Genomic DNA, 21,219 nt, shown 5'->3' with positions numbered 1-21,219 from the left:
TCCAACATCTAGTGGAAAGCCTTCCCAGAAGAGTGTTATAGCAGCGAAGGGGGGACGAACTCAATATCAATGCCCATGATTTTGGAATAAGATGTTTGACGAACAGGTGTCCACATACTTTTGGTCATGTAGTATATATATATATATATATATATATAGCACATTTCATATATGGATGCAACGCAATACTCTTAACAGGAGAAAACAAACAAAAACAATGAAAACTGAATTAGTTACTACACAACAAAGAGGATAAAAAAACGAAAGAATAACAAAAACGGAAAGACCCCTAAGGTACCTTAAGGAAAAGCAGATCTAAAAAGATCTGTTAAATAGGTCCACAGTTTCAGCCCCCCACAAGTTCTCTGGCAGGCTATTCCAAAGGCAGGGGGTATAGTATTTAAAGGCTGCCTCTCCATGCCTCTTGGTCCTAGGCTTTGGGATAGTTAAAAGGCCAGTGACAGAGGACCTGAGGGACCTACTGGGTACATAACTAAAAAGCATGTCTGACAAAGGTGAGCACAATCGTGGATTGTGAAGTGCACATTTGGACTCATGGGTGTTTGGCTTGCTTGTTTTACAGCAAAGCGTTATTTATTCTAATCCTGAATGTCTCATCTTTCAAAATGTAACCTCTTGAGTCCTCTTAAATTTACAGCAATCCCCTGATGAAAACAAAAAATGGGCAAAAGTTGCCCAATTACTGGGAGGAATGTGGGCAACTTCTTGTCGCGTGCTGTGTTTATGTTCAGAGCGGTACATATTGCGATTTTGGGGTTACGGTACAGCTGGAAAATGAAATGCCAACAGTTGCTGTAGTTAATATTTTTTATTGGCCTAAGTCCAGCTTCTGTGACAACATTCACAATGTTCCTGGCACTGTCTGTTGTGACAAGGATTGTTATGTTGGGCCTCAAGTAGGTCTTCACAGGTCCAAAAAGTATGACCAGTTTTGTATAGACCTCGTCAGATCCAGCCCAGGTCTGATTCAAGTGAGGGAAGCAGCAGAAAAGTCAATCTGTAAGCTACCTACTTTATGAACCAGAGTTGATAAAGTACAAGGGAGAAAGAAGTGCTGCTTTGGGAGATCATGGCGGAAGTGGATGTAGAGAGTGAAACAAGAACCGTGTCGAGGAGTTGGAGAAGAGGAATGGAGAACAGTAGTATCAAAGAATGGAATTAAAATTATAAAGTGTTGAAAACTGAAAGGGATGATAAGCGGATGTTCCTTGTTGGGATGGGATTTTTTGATAAGGATGTGTATCTGGGAGATCCGTTTGGGGTCTCGAAGGTGGTGAATCTTGTGCAGGAAAAAGTGGGATCAATCAGAGTGACCAGGAGAGGACTTGTCTGAAGAACAGAAGGCGGCGGCAGTGGGCATCCCGAGAGTTGGGCCATCTGAAGTGTTGTTCTTTGAACTCTGGAGAAGAGCACCTGTTAAGGGAGTAACCTCTGGGGTGTCAGTGGAAATAAAGCAGGAAATCCTTGCGACAAGAATCCCAGATATGGTTAAGGCTCGTCACCTGACCCGCATGGTGAAAGGAGGAAAGGAAGAAAGTTTCTCAGTGCCATTGTTTTTTTGATAATGAATACCTCCCTACACATCTAAAGTGTACACACACACACACAAAACTGTAAAGGATTTGGTCACGTTTCAAATGTGTGCAGACGGAAGGAGCATATGGAAGATCGGCGCGAAGAACGGCCATGTTAGAATTGTGGGGGGGAATCATGTCCCAGAGCTTGTGGAGTACCCTGTCCGAGGTTGAGGTGGCTAAAGTTAGGGCGGTCCATCTGATCTCCTATACGGAGGCGATCAAAATAATTGATTTTGGTTTTGGATGCACCACAGTCCATGGTGAAGGTTTGTCAACTAAGAGAACCAGACATGCAGTATGTAAAGAAAGTGGATTTTGTGGCGTTCATTGCAACTGTGATAAACTGCACGGCTCAAGTAGCAACGAAGTCAAAGAAATTGGACATCATTGTGGCTGCGGTAGGAAAGTATCTGAGGCTTCAGGAATTCACAGTGGAAGAGCTGCAAGGGTTATTAGTGACGGAAGATGTGCCGCCGTCCCAGGCTCCTGAGCCTGTGCAGGGGTCAGACATGGATTATTGCATTTAACAGTTGAGGAGCATGTTGAGTGACTTTCTGGTAGTCAGTATGAGTTAGGCATGGGTGACATACCGTATACTTGGTTATTTCGAAATACCGTTATGATTTTCAATACCGCGGTGCTACGCCACTGCTTATAACTAGAAATCTAAGATGTGTCAAATAAATGATATCCAGCTGAGCATTTGGTTTGCTAACTAGCTATGTGGCTAGATGTCAAGATCAAGCTTCTTGGTTACAGCAGATATCAAGATCCATGTTGCCTAAATTGTTTTGAGCGTCAAAATAAAAAAAATGTGCCGCGTGTGCACTTCCGGTAATACTGTATACCTCGGTATGGTACAGAACGGTATGAACATCTGGTTACCGCTCAACGCTAGTAGGATTATTTTAAAAAATCGACATACATTTTGTGTCTTTTGGGATCTTTTATTTTTATCCTGCACAGTAGGTGGCGGCAATACAACTTTTGGATGTAGTCCGCCGTAAAACCCCAACGAAGAAGTGGTGCCACTCTAGCGGGTGGAGGGGCCTTGCAGTGTGTGTACTGTGTGCGAGTGACAAAGGGAGCAAGGGAGAGACAGACAGCAACCAACCATAGCAAACCGACTCGCGCTTGTAGACTAACAGGCTGACCACGTCACGTGCGCGAGCGTTGCAAAATAAATTCCGAAATGTATGTTATTCAATTATTGCACCCACACTGCTCGCGCGCATCTGCGTTGCCAAGGGCTAAAATAGAACTCCTTTCTATTTCTGACGCAGATCACACTGCAAGTCCTGCCTCTCCCATCTCCTCATTGGTTTATAGAAGCAGGTACCCACGTGCCATCTCCTCATTGGTAATACCCACGTGGGTGATTGAAAGATGAACTGTGTTGCCAGTCGGTGTAGTAATACTATAAAAGTTTAGATGCCAATCACCATATCAGTTCAAAGATTAAAAAGCCTGGAAGGAGGAGAGATGACTAGAAACGATTCGGTTGACCGAATTGTCGTAGTAGAGGACCTTGTGCATTTCAGGTAAAATAACATCTCAATGTTTATATCCCAGGACAAATTAGCTAGAAACAGCAAGCTAGCTAAATAGGACAAATTAGCTAGCAAGTGCAAGCTAACTAGCTAAATTGTCATAAATGTTTAATGCTTTTCGACCTGTTCCCAAATTAATGTAATTGGTTCAGAGTTTGTTTTGATATTTTAACCTGCGTGTCGTGATCGCGTTTGGTGTAGGGGGACAAAATAAATGTATGCACGATGGCGCGCAGCCTGTTTGGGTTCCGTGTTACTAGCTAGCTTGTCATAGCTAGATTATTTGTCATCAATATGATATCTGATTACTGGTCTTGACTGCATCAAATCGAGAGAAGCTAGTTAGCTAAGATAGCTGGGTAGGCTAGTTGAGGCTGTATGAGCTTTCTCCGTGTCCTACAGTTAAATAACAACTCCATTCAGATTATTAAATAGCAGCCACCTGTTGGCTGTTAGCCGTTGTAGCCTATCCTTCTCATTTAACTTTTAAATCCATGATTTTAATTCTAAATCTCATAACATTTTTGCCGCACACAAGGAGGCTCTATGACAACAAGCCACAAGTTCCACTCTGCATAGGCTATTGTTGAGCAGTGGCGACATACTGTTAACATTTTATCCACAACGGTCTTGTTTTTCGCGGTTGTAATCTACTGTGAAGCCAAAATGTTCCCAAACTGGAGATTTAAGCGATAATCATCCAATTCTGGTTTATCAAGCCCACCACTTGCCATCGTACAGAACTAGCTACCGACTGCGTATCACAAAAAATATAGATTGTTTGAAATGAGACAGTTAAGATTTTAATTATAAACGTGCTCATAAACTCTAGCTAGTTGTTAACGGAATAGCCTACAATGTTATTTTTTTCAGCTCAAATTTACTCCGGAGGCAATGGCATACAATGCAGCGTAGGCATATCCTATAGGCCTAGTGTTTTTATTAGGGATGTTAAATGGTTAACCGTTAATTGGTTAGCCGCCGAAAATAACATTTGACAGGTCACGCTTATCGGTCTATAAATGAATTTGCGGGATTAAATTGGCATGTTTGTATTTGTCAGTCGTCGTGTATCTTATTTATCACAAGTTTCTAATGGAGATTTTCATCTCTGGCACAACTGCTCGCATTTGGTTTAGAACAGGGTTTTCCAGCTAATTGTATTTTGGAAAAATTTTTGAAAATGACTTTATTCCCTGATTCATTACAGGAGTTGCATGCAGGTAGCGTAGTGGTTAAAGCGTTGGGCTTTAACCAGTTCAAATCCCCGAGCTGACAAGGTAAAAATCTGTCGTTCTGCCCCTGAACAAGGCAGTTAACCCACTGTTCCTAGGCCCTCATTGTAAATAAGAATTTGTTCTTAACTGACTTGCCTCGTTAAATTAAGGTTTAAAAAAAGTTCAATAATAGGCTATAGCATTTTGACTAACACAATAGGCTTGTCATATGTTGCTATTAAGCTCTTAATGAAAAATGTCCGGTCCGTGTATGTATGCAGCGAGAGCTTTCACTCTCTCCAAAATCTGTCCAAACCAAGCCCAATATGTTTCTATGTCGCCTGCCTTCCAGCCTTGGGACAACTACCATTGTTAGGGATGAGAAATAAACATCTCATCATTATATACAGATCTCTGATAGTATTTTCTGTTGGCCACGTAATTTTACTGTTTGGATTTATTTTTATACCATGTTAACCGGTTAATGAGGGTCAGTTAGTCATCAGCAAAATTTGACAATTTGAATCCCTAGTTGTACATTTTTGTAAATATTTATGTATTCATTCGGATTCACAGTGCGGACCGAAACGAGGTTCCCATACCGAATGGTTCGGTATGAATAAGTGCACCGTTACACCCCTAAGCTGTCAGTCAAAACCCATACAGCGCTGTGAAGTCAGAGCCAGAGCTGATGTCATGTATAGCATTTTACTGTTCAGCCACTACGTCCCAATTTAGGTGCTTATTAGTGCCCCAATCTGATCTGCCATATTCAACCCGTATAAGGGCATGAATGTAAAGGGGTAAAACTACATGTCCGAGTGGAAAAGTAATAGCTAAGTGTGAAAGGAAATTTTATTTGCAGAAAAAACAAGAGGAGAAAGCACAATACCATATCACCCCGTTCCTGGGAATTGTATGATAGGAGCCAGATTTTTTAATTACAGTGTGCTGTACAACAGCTCATGATAATCTTATCTACACGAGACACCAGTCTAGACTAGAGCAGAATGAACAGCTTTGCGGGCTAATGCGATGATGATAAAGTTGGAAATTTCAGGGCGGATAGAGATAGCAATGAGCCAGTGGATTCCAGGAAAGGGAAGTCCAGTGCAATGCCATGTCAGAATGTTGCTTAAATCCACTGCCAATTTACACAGGGCAGGCCGAACAAGCAAAGCTTAGCCCCACTATTCTGGGGAGAGGAAGCTGTGTGTTTATATGTAGTCTGTGTGAATATGTTTCTCTGCGTTGTGAGGGAGAGAGAGAGTCTGCTCGATCTGTGATTCACTGTCTAGCTATCAGGTAAAAAGCACTGCTTTACAGTCGTCTCTCCAGTACATTGGGCCAAAACGCCATGTTTCCTGTGATAGTAACCATGTACTGTGCCAAAAAGAGAGATCAGATTAATATCCACACAATCCGATTTAGTGCCTTTGCAACATTGATACAATTAGCTGGTTTAGTCTTTCTGGAAGCAGGGGGTGGTGGTTGGCATGGGGTCAGGACTGTTCCAACTGTTGGCAAATTACCTGGATTACTGAGGCACAGTCGAATGCAGCTGCTCAACACAATCCCTCTGGACAGGAGGCAAGAGAAGGAGTAACATCCAGTGTACCCAACTCAAAAACAATGTCACGTGTTGGGACACACATACTTTAACTGGCAAAGCTCTGCCAGTGCCATGAGTAAAATATCATACAAATATATCATGATGGCTATTTATTACCAAAATGCCACACCATCTTCAGCCATAACATAGGCAAAGCTGAACGTAATACCTTTCAAAAGGCCATGATGAATTTTTAATGGGTGGCTATGAAAACGTTCACAGTATTGTCAGAGTTTATTGACCAATTGATACTTGTCATTGTAAAGCTTGTAAAGGTAGAAGTCGCCCCAGTTCTAACATCTCCACAACTAAAATGAGAGGTCAGACCAACGAGAGGTCAAACCAGGGACAACGGCAGGGAATAATGCCATCCTTGTATGCACAGCAGAGTTAGTATCTAGTAAATCCAAATGTCGACCTAAGGAAATGTTTTCTTTCCCCTCTGAGGCGTTGCCCGTTGTGTAAAATGATTCAAATTACATGTCACCAGGGCTTGGAGGCTAAAGCAATGAGGTCTCATGGATTCAGTTGCCTAGACCGCGCTCCGTGTAGATTAGGCTACATATTCAACATTCGCTAGTGGTATAAAACAGCACAACATTGTTTCTCAGAGACCACCCATTGTATCTTATAAATGGTTACAGTAAAACATCCAGGCCATTAGCATTAGGTCTACATTCCCTTCTAAAGCAGAGGAAATGGTCATGTCTAACGTTCCCCATTTACTACACCCATTAAGGCTTGTCTACAGTGTTGCAGTTTGAGATGGAAAGTTCTGGTGAGCGAGCAGGCAGAGTGTAGCCTGAGGTGTGTAGCAGCCTGGCAGGCTCCCTCCCTCTCTCTGGCCCATTGACTGTGGTGTAGCTCAGATGTTGTCTTTGATAGGAGACCCCTGGCACCCAGACAGTCACACATCTCTGCTGCCACTTTGCCAAATTGCCCAGGGTATTGCTGGGTAGCTCACAGGCTGGTTCATTATAGAAAGACACCATTACTGTATTTCTGTTCAGAATGTTATGGTCAACCATCATTACATTGACGCCTCTGGGTCTGATGGGTTCATAAAAACATGCTATAAAAGATAATAGCATAGGATGGGAGCAGAAGACCTTCAGTGCAGTGACTTGATTCATACTGAATCTAGGCTAACATTCGGTTTGCTGACAGAGTGAAAGATCATGATGTTACAGTAGTATGTTCTTATTTTCTGCTTGGGCATAATTCAATCAAACCTGAAGTCACTGTATAACAGAGCAGGGAAACTCCCCGTCTCCAAGCAAGCCAAGACACACATCTTTTCTCTTCATTGCCTGGACTCTTCTTCTCCTCTTCCTCCCACAACCAACCGCTGTCCTACTTCATATTGTACAGGAGTCAGCTAGCTGTAAGCCACACTCAAGCCTATTATAAAATCATCGCAGCTCACGTCAGCCACTGCAAACAGTGTTGAGCGGAGCTGTGTGCTGCTGTAAGTAGGGTCTCATTAAGGCCTTGCAAAACAGTGAGGAGTGTGGGCAGGGGGAGAAGATGGCCAGCGGATGGGGAAGGAAGGTCTCTCTCAAGGAGCAGTGAAGGGTCATTCCTCCTCTGACTGCATTCCTCCAGACCACAGCAGCAGCTCGGACACAATGAACCGGCTCAATGTGGAGTTTTTACTGTGTCCTCTGACACGCCACCTATCCTGTTGACATAACACAGCCCCACGGCCAACAGATTATTCCATAACAGAGCCTGAGCGGGAGAAAAGTCCCTGTGTGTGACTGTGTTGTCCACAAACAAATGTCAGGAGTGAGCAGATTCACCCCTGAGACACAGCTGATTAGAGGCATAACGCTGTGCCAAGAGAGCTTTCCAACAGGCCGACACCTCCCTTTGGACATTCATTAAAGCCAAAATGACAGCTTTGGGAGGGCAAAGCCTGTGAGACCAACATTGTATAGAAACTATCTGCCGTACTGATACGATTAATTTGTCCTGCTAGAGTGTGACGGCGTGAAAAACGGCATAAATGTATATAATGCACCAGATGACTCTAAATGCAATGAATTATACTTCAGAAAACAGTCGTCGTACTGGATTGGATTAGCCTAAGAAGCCTGACTATTCGACCACCCATATCCATCCACATTGTAACCCTAATCCTCCTCGTGGGCTGGCCAGGAGTCAGGGGAACAACGAGGTTAGATAAGGTTATTGCTAAGCCCCCATTACATGTGTTCGCTTGTGTTTCACAAGCCCTGATATCTGATAGGTGTACGAGGCTAATGCCCAGCTTTAGGCTAACGGCCAGAGGAGCTTGGGATGCCCTTTTAAAGTACTCAGATATGTCTCTGATATGAGGAACCAGATTTTTTTTTTACTGCAGTATCTCTTCGCTCCAGTGGAGTCTAAAATGATAAGGATACACATGCCTGACATAAAATGTACCGACTGACATGTGATCTTCTGTCCACTGTTGACATAATAATAATAATAATCCTATTATTATCATCATATTAACTAATTATAATAATCCTATTATTATCATATTAAATCATTGTCTATGATAGTGTTTAGCTATTAATGTATTGATGTGAATAGCAATGTATACATTGATGTGTATACAGGGCTCATCTGGTCTCAGCAGGACTCCCTGTTAAAAGAAAGGTTATATAAATATTGCCTGGGAGCTGTGGTAAAGTTCAGGTGCAGTACCAGAGAGAGATCCTTGAAAAACTGGTGGAGTGTGGCAGGCTGCAGTCAGGTAGTCCCTCTCTCTCTCCCCCTTCCCTTTCGCCTGCTGCAGTTGTTTAAAAATGTATGGGCTAAAACAGGGTTCCCAGCCGCTGCATCCTCCTGCCGGGGAGGGAGGAAGGGCAGCCACCCTGGGGATCTAGCCTCTGTAGCCAGGCCCGCAGGAGCTAATTATGAAGCTGGGCCACCTGCTCCTCTGTGAAATGGAGCCCTGTGATGTTGGCTTTGAGGTGGGTGCTAATGATTGCACACAGGAACAGTCATTAACCCCATCAGTCCCGAGACCCCAGCAAAAACCGTCTTTTCATTTGTTTAGCCTTGTATTTAGCCTCACAATGAAGTGTTTTACCATTTACTTTTCAGGACAACCAGGGCTACAAGTAGAACACAAAACTACTTGACATAAACAGTTCCTGAGTTTTATTGACAATAGTCAATAACAAAAAATGTCAGCCAAAGCAAAAAAAACTAAAATGAATTTATATGAACACTGGAAGTACAGAAATTGTTTGCTCACTAGTCGGTGACAACGGTGTGGAGTTTGGAATTTGTGACAGCAACAATGTGAGAGTAAAACAGTATTATAGACACCATGTCCTGGGATTCCCTATGATCTATGTATTAGAACTCCGTTATCTTCTAACAACTCGTGTCTAGCATGTGAGCGTCATAGAACAAAACATGTTACGTGCTTGTTTGTAAGTCTCCGCTCTTCATAATTTGGAGCTGAAACCATTCGGACTCGACAGACGTTTTTTGTAAAAAGACCAGGCCCCTTAGGAAATCCACCCTGGTCTCACAAACACTGCTCTAGCTAAGCCCCCGTTAAATCACAGACTATTGGTTGGTCTGTAGCTCAAACACACAATGTTTAAAAAAAGGCAGTTATAAGTCCAAAACGCACCGATGTTATGGTGGGACTAATTGGGTTAACCCTTCAGAGAGGAAGGGAGACTTTACCTCTGTGCTGTGAGCTGAGGTGATGCGTCTCTGAACTTATACATGTCTGCTACTCTCACCAGCCTAGTGGCTGATGCCTGGACACGGACTTGAGCCTCCCTGTTCCCCGTGGCAACATCTTCCAAGCAATACCCCAACCCCCTTTATAGTAGCTCAGCACCAGCAAACACACACCTACCGCTCAGATAAGATTAACCATAGATTATAGGAAACCAAATGCTATGTTCAATAACATTGAATAATTGAGGCACAAGCATAACCTTAAAATGCCTGCGTTGGGCTTATCTGGTCATTATTTATTCATGATAAAAACAGGACATGTCAACAGTTTAGGAAACCATTACAGTGTACTTTAGACTCTATATAAATGTAATGGGTAACGGTACATTTGGGACCTCCTGGCTTTCACAACTCAACGGCACCCCACCCCCCATTAGAGTAGCTCTCTGTGGTCTCTCTTCAGTCTCTGTGGTCTCTCTTCAGTCTCTGTGTAATTACACTGATTGAGCCCCAGTGTGTTCTCCAGCTTGTGTGCTAATAGCCAATTGACTGGAAAACCTCTGTAATGCAGAACACAAATCAATGTCTGAGTGGCTTACCACTGTACTGCACCACTGGGTGGGATGTGTCACTTTGATCCCGACTGAGAAACACAGGGATTTCCCCCAGATAAACTTTACTGTAGCTACCACTCCCAGAAGCCACCATGAGAGGTCCTGCAATGTTTTTGCTTTTCATTGTTGCCACTTCTAGATGGTTTCTCCGGGTATTATTATTAAAAAAAAATTATTAGCCCCACCACACACACTTCAAACAGCAGGACATAGACAAGCTTAGCTGTCAGTATTTACTTTGATACTGATACGAGGTTTAGTATTACGATACTCGATACCATCCCGATACTCAATTCCAAAACGATACCAAGGCAAAAAAAAGAAGGCGTATTAGCCAAAGTCAGAGAACGGCACTTGACCCAGACAGATCTTTTGAGTTCAATATATGTCCATTTTTCAGATAGCCATGTATAAATGAATGAATCTAATCATACAATGACTTTGTTTTACCAATCTAACTACATAAAACAATGGTAATAATTTATTTTTGCTTCATTTTGTTTTGGGGGGGGGTGTTGTAGGTACATAAGTGTGCATTGTCTCTTTAAGACCTAATGACATCAAACACACACAGTGAGCACGGTTACATGCACACAATAATGCAATTATTGTGGATCGTCAGGTTAATATAATAGTTTGATTTAAACGTTCACATGCTGTGCAAAAAGGGCGATTTCCCTAATAATCCTGTTTAAATGGACACATCTGAAATCAGGCTACTTCATGGCACTTTGATAAACGCAGAAAATTGACAATCACAAACATTCTACCACAGCGACCATGTTATTTTTTGTAATCATATTTGATTGTGAGTTCGGACATAAAGTTTGTATGTGAAAACTACTTCTAAAATGCATACGTTCAGTTGTTCCAGACTCACTTCACTTGCGCTAAAGAGGGAAGCTCGCTCGGCTGGTGCTAGCACATGCGCAGATCAAATACACTGTTTGAACACCGATTAAAGGGGTTTACTTGTCATAATAATAATAAGAAACATTGCGCAGAAAACCTAGTGTTTTAATCGGCATATGCTTACTTCGATTTTGACCTAAGGCCGATTAAGATAAGCAGAGTAAGGTGTTCACTTGGGCTGTTGCGGTGATCGTATTACCACAACAACGGCAGTTATGAGTCATGACCGCAGTCAAATTCCACGTGACTCACCGTGACCTCCTCTTATGCCCTCTGGACATGCGTTGGAAGTGACTGTCAGGTCGCTAATGGCCTGGTACTCAGTTCTCCATTGTCCGGTATTGATTGACAGACCGGTTTGGGTTTTTACTTTAACTTCTATAACAGTATTTAGATGTTTGGTTTGTTAAATGTGATATGCTGTGTGTAACGTCCATTTTTATAGTTTACCTCGCTACTTGAGTCATCTTTCTCCGCTTTCTCACCCTCCATGCCGCTTTCCACACAGACCTAGCTCCGCCCCCTGTCACTCAAGGAGTGCATGTTGTTGTTGCATGGTCAATGCAGCACATGTAACAATGTTGATGACAATGTTGATGACAACAATGCCGTTTTGACTTTGCTTCTGTAAGAACCTGCTTACTCTGGGTAGTCCCAGAGCCACTCTGCTGCTGTCTTTCCAGGCAGCCCAGCCGCTGCATCTCCCAGCCGTGGAGGGAGGTAGGGCAGCCACCCTGGGGATCCAGCATCTGTAGCCTGATTTCTAAGGTGTGTATCTTTCACATCTAAAGTTGCCAAATAACTCTAAATCTAGCGAGCCACTTCACATGCGCACTCGCTCCGGAATGGGAAAAGTTTAATTATATTCTTCTTACTATAAAGTCATATTATGTAAAATAATGGCATGGGACTTATCTTGTCTGCTAAATTAACTAGCCAAATAGCACACAGTAGACCAACTCATATTCTGTTATACTGGAATACATTTTCTTCATATCATAATGTTTCTTTTGACCTGCCTAAAATAAAGGACTTATTGTGATGGTGTATATTAAAATGATTTATTAGACATTTAAATGTAGATATTCCAAAAGGTGCGCATCAGCGGCTTGTATGCGTCGAGGCCTGGAGATGCTAAATGGGTTTGTTAATTAACGGTCAATTACCATGAGACCGGCAGTCATTAGCATGACAATAACCGCCGGACAAATTGTCATGACCACCACAGCCCTATAGGGTAGTGAATTGATGTTAGCTTCAGCTGTAAGCTAGCAAGGAAAGTTAGCCTACAAAGCTGAAAGCTACCGGTATCTTCTTCCATTGTAAAGTGTTCTAGCCTCTAATGGACATTGTTTTGCGACAGTAATTAACAGTTGCAACCTTTCCCCATAACGTGTTCCATTATTCAAGTGTGTTAACTTCTGTGCAGCATGAGTGGGGCACTAACATGATGCAGCCCAGACTGAGTGAGTGCAGTGGTTCCTCAGTACAGGCTAAAGCTAGCATTGAGTAAGTGAGCAGGCACGGTGCGTTCGCGCTATAAGGGGACATCGGCTGCGTTGATAGGAAAACTTGATGCTCTCTAAAATAAGTAGACGATTCGAGACATTTGACAGAAGTACCGAAAGTAACAAAAATTTAATTACTGAACCGTTTTTTCTGGTTCTAGTACCGAAAAAGTACAGAAGTTTCGGTACTGGGCAACACTAGTCTGTTGAGTGTGTACGTCAAAAGCTAGCAGACTTCTGAGGCTCTTTCACTTGAAAGCCTTTGAGTGAGAAAAGACAGTCAGTGTTTGGGGAAATATAGGACATGTTATGTACAGTGCTCTATTAATATTGTCAAAGGATGTACGCAGTGCATGTGCTTGCATAGGAATTCTTACAAATATAACATTTCTTACAAACATTACTACTAGGACAAAACAATATGCTTATTGCTCACCCAGTTCTGGAGACCTCTCCTTATTCTTGTAGAGAGGCAGCTAGGCTGGTAGATGTTTCCAGGTGCTTACGAACGCAGTAGGAATTAGTGAGTAAGGCACTGTGGTTATACTGTTCCAGCTATCGGACGTGGGGTCATAACAGTCTAGCGTCTTGCAGCGCTGCGTCCCAAAGTAGCCCCCCACAACGTACAGTTTGTTTCCAGAGGCCACAGCATGGCAGCTCATTCTTTTAGAAGTCATGTCCCCAACACGAGACCACTGGTTGGTCTCACAGTCAAAGCGGTAGGCAGAGGCGGCGGTGAACTCAGTGTCTCCACCCATGATGAAGATCTGACTGCCTAGAACAGCAGCGGCCGTGTATCTCCACGGCTGCGGACACTCTGCTGCGATGGCCCAGCGGTTACCTAGAGGGTCGTAGCACTGCACCTTGGAGGCCTTGTCTCTGTGGATGGTTGTGCCACCAAAGACAAACAGCTTCAGCTTGGCGCTGACCACAGCTGCATTGCTAACACCGTCTCTAAGTGGTGCCATCATGGTCCATTTGTTGGTAAGCGGGTCATACCGCTCCACCTGTTTGAGGGAGACTGAGGGGGAGGCAGGGAAGACGCCTGCTATGGCAGTGTGGCCGCCCACCACATACAGGCAGTTCTCCAGTTCAGCAGAGCCATGGCCGAAACGTGCTATCAACATGGGTGCTCCTTTAGACCACTCCTCGTGGACCGTGTCATAGATCCAAACATCCTTAGACACCCCGTTCTCAGAACCCCTCCCCCCAGTCACGTAGACCTTACAGCCGATGGCACAGGCACTGAACTCCTTCCTGGGGCTGGGCAGGTCTGACTTGGGGATGATCTCCTTGGCTTTGTGGTCCACCTGGTAGATCTTATCACACATGAAGGTCTGTCCTCCCAGGATGAGCAGCGTGTGGCCTGCCTTGCGGGGTCGGGCACAGGGGCTGGTGACCACCCCATCGTTCTGCAGAATTTTCTTCTTGCACTGCATGGCCTCCTCCACGATCTGCCGGCTCCTCTTGTCTGACATCACCAGCTCCTCGCAGGCCACTGCCTCGATCAGACACTCAGAGGGCAGCAGGGCCAGGCGGATGCCCCGCAGCAGCTCAGGGAGGTAGTCTCTGCGGCCATCCAGGTCGTATCGCACCCAGCGCATCACAGCATTGAACACGATCTGCTCATCCTCGATCTCCAGCTCGTCACTGAGGATCAGGTCCAGCAGCTTGTCTTTGTTGAGGCCATAGAAGTCCTCCGTGTCCCGCACCGCCTCAAAGTGCACCAGGCACATCCTCCAGGAGAGCTCATATAGCCGTTTGCACTGGTGGGCGTCGGACAGCAGCATCATGCCCAGGCAGTTGGACGAGTGCAGGTTCTTCTCCAGGAACTCTGCGGCAGCGTCTCGGATGTCGTGGAACTGCAGCATGTCTCCCGCCTCGAGTAACGACTCTGCGTTCTCCTCATTGATGATGACGCGTGATGAGTAGGCAAAGTCAAGCAGCAGCTCCAGCACCTCTGGATGCACACTGTCTCTGAAGTTCACCTCGTCGTCCAGGCTCTCCCTCAAGCCTCCACTGAACATGGCCTCAAAGTAGCGGCTGCATGCAGCAAGTACGGCCCGATGGCAGGGGAAGGAGCGGTCCCCCGCCCACAGTGTCACATCAGTGAACATGCACTGCTTTCGGAGGGTGTTGAGGTGGGTGAGCACACTGTCTGGATGCGAAGGCTTATGGAACAGTGAGATGTTCATGGAGCCCGTGCTGGTCCGGGACTTGCGGTTCTCGTGGACGCTGACTGACATGGTTTCAGAGATCTCCAGACCCAGGGAGTCGCTCGTCTCAATTTCTCCAACTAAAGAAAAAACAAAAAAAACAGAAAAATAAAAGAGATATGGAAGTAACTGCTTGATGTTTTTCCCCAGACATACACTACCATTCAAAAGTTTGGGGTCACTTTAGAAATGTCATTGTTTTTGAAAGAAAAGCACATTTTTGTCTATTAAAATAACATCACGTCAACAGTGAAGAGGCGACTCTGGGATGCTGGCCTTCTAGGCAGAGTTCCTCTGTCCAGTGTCTGTGTTCTTTTGCCCATCTTAATCTTTTCTTTTTTTTTCTTTGCAACTCTGCCTAGAAGGCCAGCATCCCGGAGTCGCCTCTTCACTGTTGATGTTGAGACTGTAGTTTTGAGGGTATTATTTAATGAAGCTGCCAGTTGAGGACTTGTGCGGAGTCTGTTTCTCAAACTAGACACTAATGTACTTGTCCTCTTGCGTAGTTGTATACCGTGTCCAACTACAATAGTCATTTACAACATTAACGATGTCTACACTGTATTTCTGATCAATTTGATGTTATTTTAAAAAGGAGCAAAAAATTATTTTCTTTCAAAAAGTGACCCCAAACTTATTTATTAGGGAATTATCATTAATCAAATAGGGAATTATCATTAATCAAAATAAACAACTTTCAGCAGCCTTTTTACATCCGTTCATTCCTTCACAATTAAAAATGGGGACTTAAAATAACATGCTGATAAAAAGCCTAAATTATAACTTCATACAGAATAATTTATATAAGTGAACCAAATGGGAAAACCCATTCTACAACTCCAATTATTTAGTAGGGCTGGGAATGGCCAGGGACTTCACGATACTTAGGTGCCTATACGATAAGTATTGCGATGCTCACGATTCTATATTTATTGGGATTCGATACGGCAATTTTATTGCGATTTGATGACTCAAATATATTGCTCACTATATGTCTGCTGCAGAGACAAGAGAGAGCATGAGAAAATGTGTTTTGATCAGTCATGGAAATAGGTACTGTTGGCTCACCATTTAAAAAACATTGAGAACAAGCTAACGCAACCTAGCACCAAAAATATATACATTTTTTTTTTTTTACAAACAAGTCGATATATATCATCCCAAACATAATATTGCGATATTTAACTAATCGATTCCCCAATCACTTATTTAGCAACGTGCTCTAATCTAGAGGTCATGCTGCTTTTTGAAGGCAGTTCTTCTTCAGAATTTTATTACAACACTGCTCTTAGCCTATTTGTAGAAAACATATCCTAAAGAGCATACAGGGCTCATTAATCAAACACGTCAACTAATAATATGCAAGTAGGCACTTGCAAAATCAGTTCTAAATCCATCCAATTACTGTGTTTTCAATTCTTATAAAATCAAAGTGAACACTATTTATCTAATTTCAATTGAACAACTTCAAGATGAGATGTATTGCTTGATGTCTGCAAAATGATGTCTCAGGTTAGCAGTCTCAGCATTTTTGCTAAACAGAGCAGATATACTGCAGAGAAGGCCGGCCCGGGGCCCACATAGTGATGCTGGCAGAAACTAGTGTTGCACGGTATACTGGTACCACGGTAATATCACGGTACCAAAACGTCATGATGCCAACATTTTAGAGTACGGGTAGTACCGTTTCATATCATACTACTGACTTCCGCCCTACCGATCTAAAAGAACCTGCTGGCTATCTTAATAGTCAGTTTTGTTTAGAAATTCTGTTCAATTGAAGCAACAGCCACTAGTCTCTGGTATACTCATGTCCAATCATATCACTTCACTATCATGCGCACATCACGTGTAGCAGCCAACTGCATCCTCTACCAGCCCTCACTCACCTGCTTCTCTCCGTCTGCTCTTCACGCAGGTCTATTCCTGTCAGTTTTTTTATTTATTATACACCATTTAACAGTGATGGCGAGCAGGGATGCAGACCAAGACCCCGATGAGTTCTGTTAGATTTGTACATTTGTTACATTGGAGCAGCGTGCAAAGCGAGCAATGTTGATACATTGTATAATTTCAATAATTTCATTGACTGTTATAACCAAGAGCACAAACCAGTCTGAGTAGACTAAGTTCACTGTCATGCAGCCTCAGTGTCAGAGAGAAAATGGAGCACTGCCTCCCGACAGGCATGCTTGCAATGTCACAGCAAAGAAAACATCATCTCTAGACTAAATGGTAAAAAAGAGAGAAAAAAAAAGACCCATATTACCGGAGGTGTCTTGTTTCTCAAAATGCATACTACTGTCCTCCGAGCACTCAAATTGAAGCACAGGAAGGCCGGAGAAGGAGTCCAAATCAAAGCATGCAAAACGGAGCACGGCGGGCACTTCGACTCCGTTTGTACATATTTTGAAGCATGCATCGATGCAAGCTTCAACGGAAAGTATGCAAAGAAATATGACACAACCATGTAAAAAAGGATGCACATTTTCAAGAAACCAATGGCGGACATTATTTGAGCTGAAGCAAGAGAAAATACACTCCAACTTCAGAATAAAATGTTGCCTATTCACATCTCATATGTTGTCTGTCTACAATATTTTATCTTGATGCATTAATAAAAAAATAACCTTTATTTAACCAGGTAGGCCAGTTGAGAACAAGTTCTCATGTACAACTGCGACCTAGCTAAGAAAGCGACACAGAGTTACACATGGAACAAACAAACATACAGTCAATAATACAATAGAAAAAGGGTGGCAAGCCCATAGTAAGTCAATAGAGCTAACTGGCTAACTACTACTGTTAGCTAGCTAGATAGCCACAAAGAATTGTTAGCTAGCTACCCACAAATAATTTACATATATTCTACCTTGCATAACATTAATTTAAGGTCATTTTTGCCTGTTCATCTAGCTAGATTACAATGATTCACATATATCTAGCTGATAATTATGAAGTAAAATGTTTGCTTTGTTTATATCTTGTTTCATCTCTATTGTTGCCATTGTCCTGGCTGGAGTTGCAGCGTAAGGTCATACAGTAGGGGGAGTGCGAGTGCTTCTCAAATGTAATGTTTTATGCGTTCTCCACACTCAAGAGAAAGTCCTCAGAGAACGCACTTGGAGCATGAGAGTGGGGATCACGGTATTGCAGTGCATTCTGAAAGTATTCAGACCCCTTTACTTTTCCCACATTTTGTTACGTTACAGCCTTATTCTAAAATTGATTTAAAACAATCCTCAATCTACACACAATACCCCATAATGACAAAGCAAAAACGGGTTTTGAAAGTTTAGCAAATTTATTACAAATAAAAAAACTGAAATACCTTATTCACATAAGTACTCAGACCCTTTGCTATGAGACTCAAAATTGCATTCTGTTTCCATTTGTCAACCTTGAGATGTTTCTACAACTTAACTGGAGTCCACCTGTGGTCAATTCAATTGATTGGACATGATTTGGAAAGACACACACCTGTCTGTATAAGGTCCCACAGTTGACAGTACATGTCAGAGCAAAGACCAAGCCTTGAGGTAGAAGGAATTGTCCATAGATCTCCGAGACAGGATTGTGTCGAAGGCACAGATCTGGGGAGGGGTACCAAAAATGTCTGCAGCATTGAAAATCCCCAACACAGTAGCCTCAATTATTATTAAATGGAAGACTCCATCATTCTCTTGGAACCACCAAGGCTCTTCCTAGTGCTGGCCGCCCGGCCAAACTGAGCAATCGGGGGAGAAGGGCCTTGGTCAGAGAGGATACCAAGACAGAGCTCAAGACAGAGCTCCTCTTTGGTGATGGGAGAACCTTCCAATTTGTAAGTCGCTCTGGATAAGAGCGTCTGCTAAATTACGTAAATGTAAATGTACACGTGCAACACAGCATTCCTAACCTTGCCCACAATGTCTGCTGTGTGGATCGAGTAGCTAACAAGTCGAGCAGTCATTTGAAAGAGTAACAACATTTCAGCGAGACAACTCAAAGGCGAAATCCATTAAAGCCAAGATAATGGAATTAATTGCCCTTGATAATCAACCGTTCTCTGTTGTGGGTGATGTTGGCTTTCGCCGACTGGTCGAGCACCGGTACACACACACTACCAAGTGCGCTATTTTTCAGATGTTGCCCTACCGGAGTTACACAGTAATAGCGTCACTGCTATTAGCTTCACGATATACATACTATGGAACCCCAATTGGGTCTTTGCGTGTCAAAAAATAAAAAATACATAGCACTGTCAAAGCTGTACAAAAGAAAAAGTCTGCAAACACCGGCCACGAGCGATGTGTTTACAATACCGAGTTAATAATAAAGCATAATTTGTTCAACCGCAACTTCTGGGGTAGCTAGCTTTAGCTTGGTACCTAGCTAGCACCAATACAACCAGCCTGAAAACAATGACCGGAATCCTTGAGTAAGTATTAGCTAGGTTGCCACTTGTTGTTCAGTTCATGAAAATAAACAGCTAGTGAGATATTTAAACCTGTTGGGGCTAGGGGGCAGTATTTTCACTGCCGGATGAAAAACGTACCCAATTTAAACAGGTTACTACTCCGGCCCAGAAAATAGACTATGCATATTATTAGTTGATTTGGATAGAAAACACTCTGAAGTTTCTAAAACTGTTTGAATGGTGTCTTCTAAGTATAACAGAACTCATATGGCAGGCAAAAACCTGAGAAAAAATACAAGCAGGAAATGAACATTTTGTGGCTGTACTATTTTCAAGTCATTGCCAATAAAACACAGTGACAAAGGATTCATTTTGCACTTCCTATGGCTTCCACTAGATGTCAACGATCTTTATAAAGTTGTTTGATGCGTATATGATGAACAGAGACCGGATGAGAAGGAAGGGAAGTTGATGTCCCTGGGATGTCGTCACTTCATTATTGTGCGCACATGCGCGTTCATGTGAGGTGAGACCTTTTTCAAAACGTCTTTCAAGACACAGGAGAGGTCCGGTTGAAATATTACTGATGTTTCACGTTAAAAATGGCCCAAAAGATTGATGCTAAACAACGTTTGACATGTTTGAACGAACTTAAATAGTTTTTTTGGGGGACTTTGTAATGACTTTTCCCTCCCGCGCCCTACATATTGAGTAGCCTACCGAACGCGCTAACAACACGGAACAGCATGGAGTTATTTGGACATAAATTATGAACTTCATCGGGAAAAAAAAAACATTTGTTGTGGACCTGAGATTCCTGGAAGTGCCTTCTGATGAAGATTATTAAAAGTAAGGGAATATTGCTAATGTTATTTATGATTTTAGATGATTCCAACATGGCAGCTACCTGTATTGCATAGTGTATTTTTCTGACCAGAGTACTCAGATTATTGCAAAGTATGCTTTCCCAGTAAAGTTATTTTGAAATCTGTCAATGCGGTTGCATTCAGAATGCAACCATTATTCTTTGAATAACAGTTTAATACTTTAACCACGTTTTATAATGAGTATTTTTTGTAAATTCACTGGCAGTTTTGGGGGAGACATTTTCTCAACGACACGCGCCGATGTAAAATGCTGTTTTTGGATATAAATATGAACTTGATAGAACAAAAATGCATGTATTGTCTAACATAATGTCCTAGGAGTGTCATCTGATGAAGATTGTCAAAGGTTAGTGCATAATTTTAGCTGGTTTTCTGCTTTTGGTGACGCCTGTCCTTGAATTGAAAATTGATGTGTACTTTTTTGGCTATGTACTCTCCTAACATAATCTAACTTTATGCTTTCGCCGTAAAGCCTCTGAAAATCGTACAATGTGGTTCGATTAAGGAGATGTTTATCTTTTAAATGGTGTAAAATAGTTGATTGTTTGAGAAATTGAAATTATTAGATTTTTTATGTTTTGAATTTCCCGCCATGCTAGCAATCCCGTCAGTGGGATTAGGTTACCCTCTATCCCCAAGAGGTTTTAACCCTGTTGCCCAAAGCTAACGTTATAAGAAGCCAGCTAGCTTCATCTGGCTAGTGACGCTCGACCAGACCAGGTTGTGAAGCTAGCCACAATAAGGATTAGGCACAACAGTGGAATTTGCAGTTTGCCTTCAAAATAAAAGTGTGTCATTGACAGTGACACAAATGAATACAAATAGGAGAATTATCCCATACTTTTATTTTGAAGGCTAACCGCAAAGTCCACTATTGTGCCTAATCCTTAGGTTTTGATTGTGTCTGGATTCGAACCAGGGACTGTAGTGACGCCTCTTGCACCGAGATGCAGTGCCTTAGACCGCTGTGTCCATGTGTGTGTTTTAACTATTTAACTGTACTAGAATGCTTA

The 21,219-nt window shown here is 42.8% G+C and overlaps 1 protein-coding gene across 2 annotated transcripts in view; it reads right to left on the bottom strand.

Annotated features, from left to right (window-relative positions):
- enc2 (ectodermal-neural cortex 2) overlaps nucleotides 1–21,219 on the bottom strand; it is a 45,490-nt gene that overhangs the window by 7,208 nt on the left and 17,063 nt on the right. For both annotated transcript variants that reach the window (XM_029757968.1, XM_029757969.1), the window contains one exon: nucleotides 13,141–15,000. In XM_029757968.1, the coding sequence (XP_029613828.1) occupies nucleotides 13,181–15,000 (1,820 nt within the window). In that variant the 3' untranslated portion in view covers nucleotides 13,141–13,180. The remainder of the gene's footprint in view (nucleotides 1–13,140; nucleotides 15,001–21,219) is intronic.

The sequence above is a fragment of the Salmo trutta genome, chromosome 7, assembly GCF_901001165.1.
Source record: "Salmo trutta chromosome 7, fSalTru1.1, whole genome shotgun sequence".
NCBI classification, from domain to species: Eukaryota; Metazoa; Chordata; class Actinopteri; order Salmoniformes; family Salmonidae; genus Salmo; species Salmo trutta.
This window is presented reverse-complemented; position numbering and strand designations above follow the sequence as displayed.